The sequence below is a fragment of the Bombyx mori genome, chromosome 5 (assembly GCF_030269925.1).
Source record: "Bombyx mori chromosome 5, ASM3026992v2".
Taxonomy (NCBI): Eukaryota; Metazoa; Arthropoda; class Insecta; order Lepidoptera; family Bombycidae; genus Bombyx; species Bombyx mori.
Window position 1 is genome coordinate 2,193,770 of NC_085111.1, and position 13,605 is coordinate 2,207,374.

General features: G+C 41.7%; 1 protein-coding gene and 1 non-coding gene across 2 annotated transcripts in view; one reads left to right on the forward strand and one right to left on the reverse strand.

The window, feature by feature from the left end:
- Positions 1-1,128: 1,128 nt before the first annotated feature.
- On the forward strand, positions 1,129-1,200 carry TRNAH-GUG (transfer RNA histidin (anticodon GUG)). The gene has a single exon. It is a non-coding gene; the product is annotated as a tRNA-His (tRNA).
- Positions 1,201-2,639: 1,439 nt separating this feature from the next.
- NGR-A17 (neuropeptide receptor A17) overlaps positions 2,640-13,605 on the reverse strand; it is a 107,394-nt gene continuing 96,428 nt past the window's right edge. Inside the window, 3 exon segments of the mRNA NM_001134243.2 lie at positions 2,640-3,496; positions 4,354-4,498; positions 5,336-5,511. Of these exon segments, the coding sequence (NP_001127715.1) occupies positions 2,814-3,496; positions 4,354-4,498; positions 5,336-5,511 (1,004 nt within the window). The 3' untranslated portion in view covers positions 2,640-2,813.

Below are 13,605 nucleotides of genomic sequence, written 5' to 3' on the forward strand. Positions count from 1 at the left end.
TGTAGCCCATAGACATCAATTAATACTGCCACATGTAGTCCTATCCCTGTCTAAATTAGAAAGAAATTGTCGTCCTTGGAAGAACCAGCTCTGTATTTTTACGAGATTTATGCGTAATTTTGTAGCTCAATGAAAGGCATCTACCTTACCTTATGTGTGAGTGATTACTGTAGCCCATAGATTATTTCATCACATATTTTTTTCCTACGTAAGCTGATAGCCTTGAGAAGCTATTTCAGCGTAACCTTAACGTGTAGGTGAGCTCCTGGGCCCATAGATATCCATCAATGCCACCACATATAGTTTTATCTCGGTCTGGATTAGAAACAAAGTTCGCTCTTGGAAGAACCAATAATTCTGTATTTTGACGAAATTTATACGCAATTTTGTAGCTCAGTGAAATGCACTTACCTTACGGAAGACGTGCTAGCAGCGGTCGAATGAGTAAGACACCCGGTGTATCTATTGTGTAGAGGGATTCAAAACGCTTGGAAGGCAATCATGTTCTGAAAATTATATCACGATTCAGCCTATTTCTGCCGCACCGTAATAGCGCGTTTCAATTTAAACTATTTATTACGTTAATGTGTTTTAATATCACGACATACCTGATTGATATTCATTCATAATATCAGATGTAAAAGATTATCCAATGGATATAATAAACATTTACTTATGCTTAAATAAGTTATTATTCAGCTCTTTTATAGAGATTGTAACAAACCTAATTTTTACTAAATCTTCATTAACTCTGCTTTCAGATTGGGAAAACTTTTAGAATTTTCAGTAAGGTACTGATAAATCTGAATCTATTAATTCATATTAGTTTCATCACGTTACATTCGGGTCCAAAAATGTATGTAATCGTTTCAGTCTCCTTTATGTAGTTTCTTATTTTCCGTATTTACAATATTAGAAATTGCGTGACATAGTTTTTTCTATAGTAATAAAAAAGTTGATTCACAAATTGAGATTTTTTCTTCAAACTATTGTAAATATCTTCTACTTTAAGATTGGCAACATTATTACTCTTCAATTTTGCGTAAGCGCAATCACTCAAGCGGTAAACGTGCTCTAGTTTACAGAATATGACTTGTTATTTAATTTTACCAGTCACCAGCTCCGATAGCCGTGATCGTCTAGTGGTTAGGACCCTACGTTGTGGCCGTAGTAACCCAGGTTCGAATCCTGGTCACGGCAGTGATAATAACACTGTCGCGGCGGAGTTTCGTTTTGCGGCTCGTTGATTAGGGGTCTTAAAATGAAACGAAAGATTCAATTTTTTTTTAATTTTTGTTACGAATATTTTATTACCTAATTGAAACGTTATGTTAATAATAAATGTAATTGTCCTTTTTTTCTTTACAATAAATATTATTTTCATGTTAATACAAAGAATTTTAAAGAATTATGAATGAAGAAATATTTTGAAAATATTAAACAAATATTGACGAACAATTTCTTAAATCGATTCAATTTGTACATAATATTTTAAATCTAAATAGAAATCTCTAGTTATGACTTTAATTTGTTCCAGAAATAATTAAATATATTATATATTAATAATTGTCGAAGCTGATGTTATAGAAAATAGGTATTCAGTCTCATCTATATAGTAAAGTTTGTTATTTATACATAGCACTCAGAAGAACTATGTAATTGTATATGTTTTATGGGTATTAGTATGTATGTATGTAAAAGGTTATATCTATGTGTAAAAATGATTATTCATTTTTTATGTGTCAAGGGGTAATATTATCATTTTATTATCGGTATAAATATAATATTTTTTTGAATAAAAAGGTACAGCGCTTACAGATAATTCTTGCCGATCCGATGGTAGTCTGGAAATTTTACTTTTGTATTTAATATTTTGCAGTTGCGTTTATTTCATATCGGAATACAATAACGCATACTCTGCTCTCCGCTCATAAAAATCGCAGTGATGTAGCGGCATCAAATAGATGTATAGTATTGGGCAAGAAATAATGCATTGAGAGCGCTGATGGTGAATCAGAAGGAATTGAGGATTTATAATTGTTTTGTCAGAATGTATCACTTTTCAAAATAAATAAATGAAAACCTAAACATACATGTTTTTTATTTTATTTTACTATAATCTAAGGACAACGCTTATAGAAAAATAATTATAAAAAAAATATTAGATGTTCCAGATTTTTTTTTTTTTTTTTTTTTTTTCCCAGAATTTCTGTAAATTTATCGCTTTTAGCGATAATACCGCCTATTGTACAAATGTATCTGCTTTTTTGATTGTTTTTTGAATGTAAATTGTGTTTTGGTGTGCAATAAAGTGTATTCTCTAAATAAAAAGAATAATCAAAATAAACAACTCATAATAATTGTTTTAACAGCTCTTAACAGATACCAGACTGTTAATATTTCGTGCGAAAGGGACAACGCTCTACAAAGCCTAAATTAGCCGAATGTCTCTTTCTAGAGGTCGATGTGCATTATTTCTTGCCCAGTACTATAAACAGTTGTACTTTGAATGGTGTGATTCAGTTAGTGTAAAGTAGGCACGTCGTATCATAGCAGCGTATACCGGCCATTACCTCCGAGGCCGGAGCGCATCACTGTTTGTTTACGTCAACATTTGTTAGGATAATAAAACTTCTATGAGTGCTTTATACACTTTATTGCTTGGCGCATATTATTCTCCATAAAATCTGAAACAACCACGTTTATAACGAGAAAACGAGGAACGCCCCGAAGTTAGGGCGCCGTAGACTACACGAGGCACTGAAAGACAGGAATCACAGATCGAGAGAGCTTAGAAAATAGACACGGACTTATCAATATAAGAAGCTGGAGGGAGGGGGGCGAGGCGACGGAGCAGGTCTCGCGAGCCGGGGGTGGAAAGCGCCTAGTGCCGCTTCGTTGGTAGAAGACGGTCTCTCCTCCCTGACGCGCAGCTGAGGAAGGTGCCAGGCGGTGCACGCTGACGTAAGAGCGTGCCGGTTCAAGACCCAGTACGCTACAGCATTCAAGGCTGAGTGCGCATAACCCAGAAGAAGCGCGTAGTGACCAACCATTTCAGGGACGTGGATACCAAATGATCCACATATCACTATCGCGGCATGCGGACACCAGCACATAGCGAAGATTCCAGCGATGCCCATCAACACGTTGCCGAGACGTCGACGTGAGCGCAGCGTCGAGGTTTGCGGTTGCGGACCCAGAAGACTGGGCTGTAGCTTTTTCTTAGATCTGGCATCACCAACATCCACTGCGTCGCGTCTTTCTCTAGGTCCCACTCCAGCAACGATAATGACATGAGTCGGACGCCGCATCAGTGGAACTGGTAGAGGTAGCTCTCCGTGAGCTGCGCGTGCTGTCAGCGATAATGCAGTCAGCTTGACACGAACCGACCAATGGCATCTCGCCACGGCAATGACCGGGAAGCAAAAAGCCACTACTGCATGTACGGCTGCGAGTGGCGGGCACGTTATGCAAGTTGTTGTGAATGCTGCGGCACCTGTACAGAAATACGATTGATTTTTTCCAAACGAATCTAAGGTCTAATTAAGTAATTAATTAATTAATCATCACATCGCGACTTGTTTTTCTGATACATAGTTGACCTATCTCTGAAGCTTTCGATAGCCGCTTATATGCATTGGTTCGTTTTCGCCGTAATGTCGGTAAATTACTAACGGTATATTGTTCTTCTTCACACTTAGACTTAAATTTAACTAGTATGAGCGATGTTTATTTCGATAGTGGCTATCAAACTTAGTAATTGTAGTCTCAATGCTATGCAGACATTATCATATCGTAGACAATGCATTCCGGTATTATTCATCTAATTAGCGATTTAAGGTAGCCTATCACGATCACCAGTATTACCATTCATACAAGAAAGTGAGGTTTTTTGTTTGCTTTCTAGTCTTAATCTACTCAACCGGTTATAATGAAGTTTTGCATACATATTGTCTGTAGTACACAATAGGATATTCAATGAACCTTTCATCAAGAATAAAACTATTATTCCCAAGGGACAGAAGATAGCTTTGAGGCATGGGTAACTTGTAAAATAATGTCCGGAGTACATAGAAGGAAATAAGACCTGTATGTAGAATTCCAAGCTTAATATGATGTTGCGAAAAAGTGCAACGAAATTATGCTTTTTCCATGGCCACTTAGATGTGCCGATTTCGTATATGCCCAATGCCCAGAGTTGATTTACACCAACACTACCGTTGCCTTCCCTGTACAAGTTATTTGAAATTTAAAAACAGTAGACCTTACTGTCAGTCAGGGTCCCAATGGCAGTGAGTCTTGACAAATCCAACAAAAACTAAATCGCGTTTGATGGTTAAACAAAGTTCTTACCAAGCAGTAGCGCCATAGACCACACTGCAGCAACAGCAAGGAAGGGCCTTGAACAGAGCGTGGTACCTCGGCCACGGTGTATTGCTCCACAGCGATCTGCCGCGATCGCCACTAAGGATAACGTACTTGCCGCCACCGGGAATGTCTGGAGGTAAGGCAGTAGTTTCTTCAACGTTTTTAACAGAACTACTAAGATGTAATTGGTGGCAGATTAAGCTATATTCGCACGTGTAAGTTGCAGAAGCGACTTGGCTTTAAGGACGTAACCATTTTCTATGTCTACGAATCCCATTGTCTATGAAGATAGATGGTGCAGTTGAGCTTTTTCGTATTTAGAGTCTAACGTGACGAACTCATAATAAGAATTTGTGTTCCAACCTAAAAGCCATTGGTTTCTCGGGATACTTTTATAATTATGTCATGCTATCTTTCGTAAGGACATATAAGGTCAAAATTGATGCCTACACATTGTTGGATATTAAAACACTGTGATGTAAATAAAAAGCACACAGAGGCAGCTTTTATGACTACGTTTAGGCATACATGTGTAGAGATAGGCACTAAGGACTGAACGTTGCTCTTCTTGGGCTGGCTATTTGACCCGGCAGTGCAGTAGCTATCAGCCCTAACTGTTGTAGCGAGGGTCGTGGGTTCGATTCCCACATCGGCCAAACATTCGTGTGATGAACAGGTTTGTTTGCTCTTTGTTTGAGTTTAAATTATCTATACAAGTAAAGTTTAAACGCAATAAGTATGTCTGTCTCTGGTACCTACCCATAACACAGGGAATATTAATTTAGGCCCGGATGAAGATACGGGAAGTTATTTAGTTTTTTTTTTAGTTTTTTTTTATTGCCCGTGTAGGCAGACGAGCATACGTTCCACCTGATGGTGAGTGGTTACCGTCGCTCATGGACGTCAGCAATGCCAGGGGTATAGCCAAGCCGCTGCCTACCGCTAAACGACGAGTAGAGAAACTTGCCTCGATGTAATAAGTGACATGACATGGTAGTGATTCGACGGTAGCAGCGCGTGTTGCCGCAAGAGGTGCACTCGCCGCGCAAACCAAGAAATCTGCCGCGCACGCGCTCAGCATTTGCGGGGTGCGGAGCCTGGCAGCGCCACCAGACGCTAGGGCTGCCATTAGACTAACATTCCCTGGGGACAAAATGATTTATTTCTATTAAGTTAAAAGAGTATTGATAAATTCTTTACTGATGGTAGGACGTCTTGTGAGTTCGAACGGGTAGATACCACCGCTCTGCCTATTTCTGCCGTGAAGCAGTAAAGCGTTTCGGTCTGAAGGGTGGGGCAGACGTTGCACTGTAATAACTGAGAATATACAACTTATATCTCAAGGTAGGTAGCGGTATTTACGTTGTAGATGTCCCTAGGTTCCAGTAACCACTTAATACCAGGTGAATCGTGAGCTCTTCCACTCATCTAAGCAAAAATAAAAAAGAAAACCTATTCACATAAACTTAGAGACAGTTAAATATACCATTATTTGGTCTTAAATTATTGATTTAACGGCAAAAGGACAATATCAAATTTGGAGCCTCTGGGTCTGCGGAGGGACTTCGGTTCCCTCTGTATTTTGTACCGCATGTTCCATGGGGAGTGCTCTGAGGAATTGTTCGAGATGATACCAACGTCTCGTTTTTACCATCGCACCGCCCGCCACCGGAGTAGAGTTCATCCATACCACCTGGAGCCACTGCGGTCATCCACAGTGCATTTCCAGAGATCTTTTTTGCCACGTACCATCCGGCTATGGAATGAGCTCCCCTCCACGGTGTTTCCCGAGCGCTATGGCATGTCCTTCTTTAAACGAGGCTTGTGGAGAGTATTAAGCGGTAGGCAGCGGCTTGGCTCTGCCCTTGGCATTGCTGAAGTCCATGGGCGACGGTAACCACTCACCATCAGGTGAGGTGGGCCGTATGCTCGTCTGCCTACAAAGGCAATAAAATATATATATATATATATATATATATATATATATATATATATATATATATATATATCAGCTTGACTGCTAGAAAAGCCGATTTAAACATCGATGTAGGTAGTTCCTAAGATCAATTTTTTTTTTTTTACGGGAGTCAAGGGACACCTATTCTCAACCGGGTATTACCCAGACAGCTCTTACAAGCCCACAGGTACAAACTATTTCATAAATTTACTCATTAGAATGAGACCCTCGTCATGAACTGACTATGAACAGAAATACTATAGGCTCTGAACTAAACGAAACTTAGGCACTATGATAAAGGTTAGACAAGTGGATATGCCGTGTCTCTTCTTATATTGTTACGCGCTGGGGTTCGGAATAAATAAATGGTCCACCAAAGTATAACTTAAACTGTATTCAACACATACAGAACACTTAAATCACTTCACAAACACTTTAAAATTCTCAAGTCGCTTCTTCCGCTTCGCTTCAGGTGATCCGTTCGCTATTTCGCTTAGAGTAGTTCCGATAACTAAATGACTGCGTGCCATCTCTGCAACGCTTTCATAGCCGATACTACATTACTAGAATTATCGAGAATATTCCACACGTTTCTGGTATTGCGTTTCCGCTGTCTGACAATAGATGGCGTTGTACTTCTCGAGCGTTCTAGATGCTACTAGATCCTTCGATATTCGTTTGACTGTTCGGCAATAGATGGCGTTACTCTTCCCGGCGTAACTATATTGTAGTCCTATTCAAAATTTAGGTCTATATTATCTTCTGGGATACGTGAGTTCCGGTCGCGTTTCGCTTTTAATTTGCTTGAATGCCACTATTCGTCCTTATTTTTGGAGTAAAGGAGTCAGTTTCGTCTTAAAACGACTTTCAGTCATCGAGTATTGAATGAAATATATCCATTTTTTATATCTTCAAATGTAAATTTCGTTGATATATAACGCATTTTTTTAGGTTTGGGTTTTTTGTATTTGTATTGATTTTACTATTTAAATCAATTTCTCCGGATTATCCACATATATCCTGTTATAATTTTATTTTATTTATTCAATTTATCTTCAAATTAAAGCGAAGCTTAGATTATAAATAGATAAGCTAATCTCCGGCTGAAAGCGGTTACCGGTGTCTAGAGAGCTGTTATTGGCAGGTAGGCTTGAAGAAATAAGTCTGTCAGAATGAAATCTGAGCAACTTTGAACTGGATATATTAGAAGTTTTAGTGTAAATATGAAAATTTAACACTGTACAGATTAGGAGCAAATTTAAATTACTTTTAACTAGCTATTTTGGTTCATCGGAACGTATTCTCCTGAAGATCATATAGCAAATATTTTAAAACCCTCCTATGGCGAGGAAACAGCAGAATAGGAAAATATATATCGAAGTTTTACGTTTGTTTCATTAGTGCGCATTGCAGTTGTTAAATATAATGTTATGAGGCAGGGAATCCAGGCTTAGGCCCAGAAGTGCAGGTCTGATTTATTCCTGTCATTTATTATTATGTATTTATCTTTGTAGGCAGCGTCTTGGCTCTGCCCCTGGCATTGCTGAAGTCCATGGGCGACGGTAACTACTCACCATCGGGTGGGCTGTATGCTTGTCTGCATACAAAGGCAATAAAAAAAAAATTCCTCCCCGAGAACCTTCAAGGTACTCCTAGTAGCTTAATAAAAACTGTTAGGCGAATTGATTTATCACCGCATTGGAATCGCCTGATATTGTGGGCCATGCTTCGCGAATTGGAATCTACGACGCTGGCGAGTCGAATGCAACTACCAGAGCGGATTAGCTCCCAACCCAGCTCGGTCCAGAGGTGTTGGGCGGCTATTAGAGTTATATTAGAGAAAATGTTTACTAGCTTTTTTTTTATTGCTTAGATGAGAGGACGAGCTCACAGCCCACCTGGAGTTTAGTGGTTACTGGAGCCCATAGACGTCTACAACGTAAATGCGCGACCCACCTTGCGATATAAGTTCTAAGGTCTCAAGTATAGTTTCAACGGCTGCCCCACCCTTCAAACCGAAACGCATTACTGCTTTACGGCTGAAATAGGCAGGGTGGTGGTACCTACCCGTGCGGACTCACAAGAGGTCCTACCACCAGTAATTACGCAAATTATAATTTTGCGGGTTTGATTTTGATTACACGATGTTATTCGTTCACCGTGAAGTCAATCGTAAACATTTCTTAAGTATGTGGGTGACTCACATGTATTTATTTATTTTATAATATTTTATTATAATTACACTACACAACAACACATACATACTTTATTTTATTTCAACACATTCATTTATCACACAATCATACAAAACATTATTTACACTTAACAAAATAAAATTCACAAGCAAAGTCAGGCGATAACTGTAGTATAGCGGCGGCGATATATTTCGCTAGTACATCGGTCGCATTTTTACCGATCCACCGCCACCAGTCGAAATCTGACTTGCGAGCGCGCATCCCGTATTATCTTTTCTGTTCTACGCCTTTTATAATTTTTGCTTTTTGTTTCGTGTACCTGCTTGTGTTGCTTGGACTATCTATTTCTTGTTACTTTCTCCTTCTTTCTTTATATTGGTGTTCGTCTTAAATAAAAACTTTCTTTGTGTACTTTTGTGTTTGCAAAGACTTTATATTTCAACCCAAGACGACTAAACTGGTGACCCCGACGTGATTGTTGGGTGTCCCGACTAAACTGGTGACCCCGACGTGATCTGAACACGCAACCTTCTGATCTGGAGTCAGATCTGGTGACCCCGGAGAACACATTCAAGAGATGTCCAGTTCGAGTGGAAGTGATACAGTTAAATCGCAAGTTAACACGCGGCCACGACGACACGGTAAAATGGCGTCTCCAGTCGCAGCGACAGACTTAACAACTTTTTCGTCGCCACCCTCACATTTACGTATCCCACCTTTTTGGCCAGAAAAACCTGCTATATGGTTCGCTCAAATTGAAAGACAGTTTGCAGTGATGCGTATTACCGATGATGCGTCCAAATTTTACCACATCCTGAGTACCTTAGACAGGCAGTATGCAGCCGAAGTTGAAGACATTCTTACCGGCCCACCTGACTACAATCGACTTAAAGATGAGCTCATCAAGAGACTGTCAGTGTCGCAGGAGAATAAGGTGAAGCAGTTGCTCATGCACGAACAGCTCGGATGCCGCAAGCCTTCACAATTCCTACGGCATCTGCAACATCTCGCTGGTCCCGGAATACCTGAGGACTTCGTCAAAACAATTTGGACAAGCCGTCTACCCTCTGGATTGCAGCCAATCATCGCTTCGCAGCCATCGTTGTCTCTCGACGCACTGGCGGAACTTGCCGATCGGGTTAATGACATCGCGACCCCGGTACCGCAGGTAGCAAGCGCTACCACGTCTACACATATCGACGAGTTGACACGACAGGTAGCAGAGTTGACAAAACAAGTAAGTGCACTGACCGCGCAAGTCAACCATCGCCCAAGCAGAGCACAACGGCGACCGAAACAGCGCAGCAGATCTTCATCTCGCCGCCGGTCACAGTCTAACTACAGACAGCACCCCATATGTTGGTATCACTTCAAATATGGTACCAAAACCGTCAGATGTGTCCAGCCGTGCGACTACAAGGCGTCGGAAAACAGTCAACAGTCCGGACAGTCGCTGATGGCGACACAAGACTGCCGCAACACCACGGGTCGCCTCTTCATAACGGACAGTAAAACTAAAAATCAATTCCTTATTGATACCGGTAGTGATATTTGTGTCTACCCAGTGTCCGCACTTCGAGAGCGTCGTTATAAAACTTCTTTTCAACTCAGTGCCACGAATGGTTCAGTGATAGATACGTATGGATATATCGAACTTAATCTTAATTTAGGTTTACGTCGTGACTTTCCATGGCGCTTTGTTGTTGCTGATGTCACGATGGCTATTATTGGTGTTGATTTTCTTTCACATTACAACCTTATTGTTGACATCAGCAACCAACAACTTATTGATACTTTAACCAATCTTAAGTTTGTAACATCTATATGTAAAAATAATTGTCTTGTCACAAGTGTAAAAATTCCAACTGGTGGTAGTGGTAGGTATCATAACATTTTGGCACAATATCCGGAAATAACTCGCCCCGCTGGTACTCCGGGTATCGTCAGACATCACACGACACACCACATCATCACCACACCAGGTCCACCTGTATCGCTGCCGCCCCGTCGTCTCGCCCCAGATAAATTGAGAATCGCCAAGCAGGAGTTCGATGCTATGCTACGTAACGGCACGGCACGCCCTTCCTGCAGCCCTTGGGCATCACCACTGCATCTGGTGTCGAAAAAAAAAGACGACGGCTGGCGTCCATGTGGCGACTACAGGTCATTAAATGCACGAACCATACCCGACAAATATCCTATTCGTCATATACATGACTTTTCACATTGTTTGTCCGGATGCACAATTTTCTCTGTTGTCGATTTACAAAAAGCTTATAATCAGATACCAGTAGCTAAGGACGACATTTTAAAGACAGCAATCACAACACCTTTTGGATTATTCGAATTTCCGTATATGACGTTCGGACTGCGCAATGCGGCGCAAACTTTTCAAAGATTCGCTGACGAGATGACGCGCGGACTGGACTTTACATTCCCTTATATCGACGATTTTTTAATTTTTAGCAGGTCAGCCCAGGAGCACGAAGACCACTTGCACCAACTCTTCACACGCATGAAAGAGTATGGCGTTTTGGTTAATACTACCAAATGTGTCTTCGGCGTCCCAGAAGTCACGTTTTTGGGTTACCAAATCTCCGAGAAGGGTACCAAGCCTCTGGTAAGCAAGGTCGAGGCTATCTCAAATTTTCCTGTCCCAAAAACCGTCAGAGAACTCCGGCGATTTTTGGGCATGATAAATTTTTATCGCCGATTTCTACCTAACGCTGCCCAGATACAAGCGCCTCTCAACGCATTGCTAGTTGGTTCCGTTAAAGGTGCGCAACCCGTCGCTATCGAGGGAAAGTCATTGCAAGCCTTCCAAGATTGCAAAACCAGCCTATGCAATGCAGCTCTCCTAGCCCATCCCGATACTCAAGCAAAGTTGAGTCTCGTGACAGACGCTTCGGACTCTGCAATAGGTGGAGTACTCCAGCAACTTAAAGGTGGAGATTGGCAGCCGTTAGCATTTTTCTCTCGCAAATTGAGCCCCTCGCAGTCAAAATACTCGCCGTACGACCGAGAGCTCCTCGCCATTTATGAGAGCATAAAATACTTCCGGCATATGCTTGAAGCAACAAACTTTACTGTGTATACTGACCACAAACCTTTATGTTACGCATTTCAGCAGCCGAAGCATAACTGTTCGCCGCGTCAGTACAGACATCTGGACTTCATCTCCCAGTTCACCACGGACATAAGGTTTGTTTCGGGCAAAGACAACCTTGTCGCTGACACCTTGTCTCGCATCTGTGAACTGCAGATGCCTGTTGACTTGGAAGAAATGGCCAAGTTACAAACCACAGATCCGGAGCTGGCAGAACATTTAGCAGGTGGATCATCTTTACGCCTGACTAAGATGAGCGTCCCTGGAAGTCAAGCTGTTTTGTACTGCGACGTCAGTACGCAGATGCCCAGGCCGTTCGTCCCACGAGAGATGCGTCAGAAGGTATTTCAGTGCCTTCATTCACTCAGCCACCCCGGTCCCAACGCTTCAGCCAAACTCGTTGCACAACGATTCGTTTGGCCACTAATGCGGAAAAATTGCCGTGAATGGTCTAAGGCATGTTTGAATTGCCAGCGCTCGAAGGTCACAAGACACGTCACCGCCCCTGTGGGCAAGCATGACGTACCTTCAGCACGATTCAAACATGTCCACCTAGACTTGATCGGACCCCTACCGCCAGCAGGTGATTATCGGTACTGCCTTACAGCCGTCGATCGCTTTACGCGATGGGCAGAAGCTGTACCTCTAACCGACATCACCGCCAAAACAGTGGCCACAGCATTCATTTCTTGTTGGGTGTCCCGATACGGTTGTCCTGTCGAGGTTGTCACCGACCGCGGCAGACAATTCGAGTCGGATTTATTTCTACAGTTGTCCAAGTCCATCGGCTTTGATCACCGTAGAACAACAGCATATCATCCACAGTGCAACGGTTTGGTTGAACGTTTTCACCGGCAGCTGAAAGCTGCGATAACTTGCCACGCAGACGCGAACTGGACTGAGACCTTGCCACTCGTCCTTCTCGGTATAAGGACTGCTTTCAAGGAAGACCTCCAAACGTCATCGGCAGAGCTGGTATACGGTGAACCTCTTCGCCTACCTGGTGAATTCTTCGGTCACAATGTCACTCATCACACTACCGACGTCACCGACTTCTTGGCTCGTATGAGGTCCTTTGCAGAGAAGATACGCCCAGTCCCTCCTCAATACCATTCGACACAAAAAACATTCGTTTTTAAAGACCTCGCCACTTGTAATCATGTATTCCTCCGAGAAGACTTGTTACGTGGCTCACTTCAACCTACTTATACAGGACCGCATGAAGTGCTTAAAAGAGGCGATAAATATTTTTCTATTCTTGTCAAAAACAAAGCTGTGACAGTAAGTATAGATCGCCTTAAGCCGGCATATATACTGTCCAATGACACCGGCACAACCTTAAGCCACACATCTCCACCAGATACACCACCCACTGTACCAGATACACCACCCACTCCACCACACCAACACCTTCCAGTAAGGACAACACGATCAGGGAGGAGAGTACACTTTCCTGATTACTATCGCCCGTAGGCACGGTCTCCGGAGGGGAGTGATGTGGGTGACTCACATGTATTTATTTATTTTATAATATTTTATTATAATTACACTACACAACAACACATACATACTTTATTTTATTTCAACACATTCATTTATCACACAATCATACAAAACATTATTTACACTTAACAAAATAAAATTCACAAGCAAAGTCAGGCGATAACTGTAGTATAGCGGCGGCGATATATTTCGCTAGTACATCGGTCGCATTTTTACCGATCCACCGCCACCAGTCGAAATCTGACTTGCGAGCGCGCATCCCGTATTATCTTTTCTGTTCTACGCCTTTTATAATTTTTGCTTTTTGTTTCGTGTACCTGCTTGTGTTGCTTGGACTATCTATTTCTTGTTACTTTCTCCTTCTTTCTTTATATTGGTGTTCGTCTTAAATAAAAACTTTCTTTGTGTACTTTTGTGTTTGCAAAGACTTTATATTTCAACCCAAGACGACTAAACTGGTGACCCCGACGTGATTG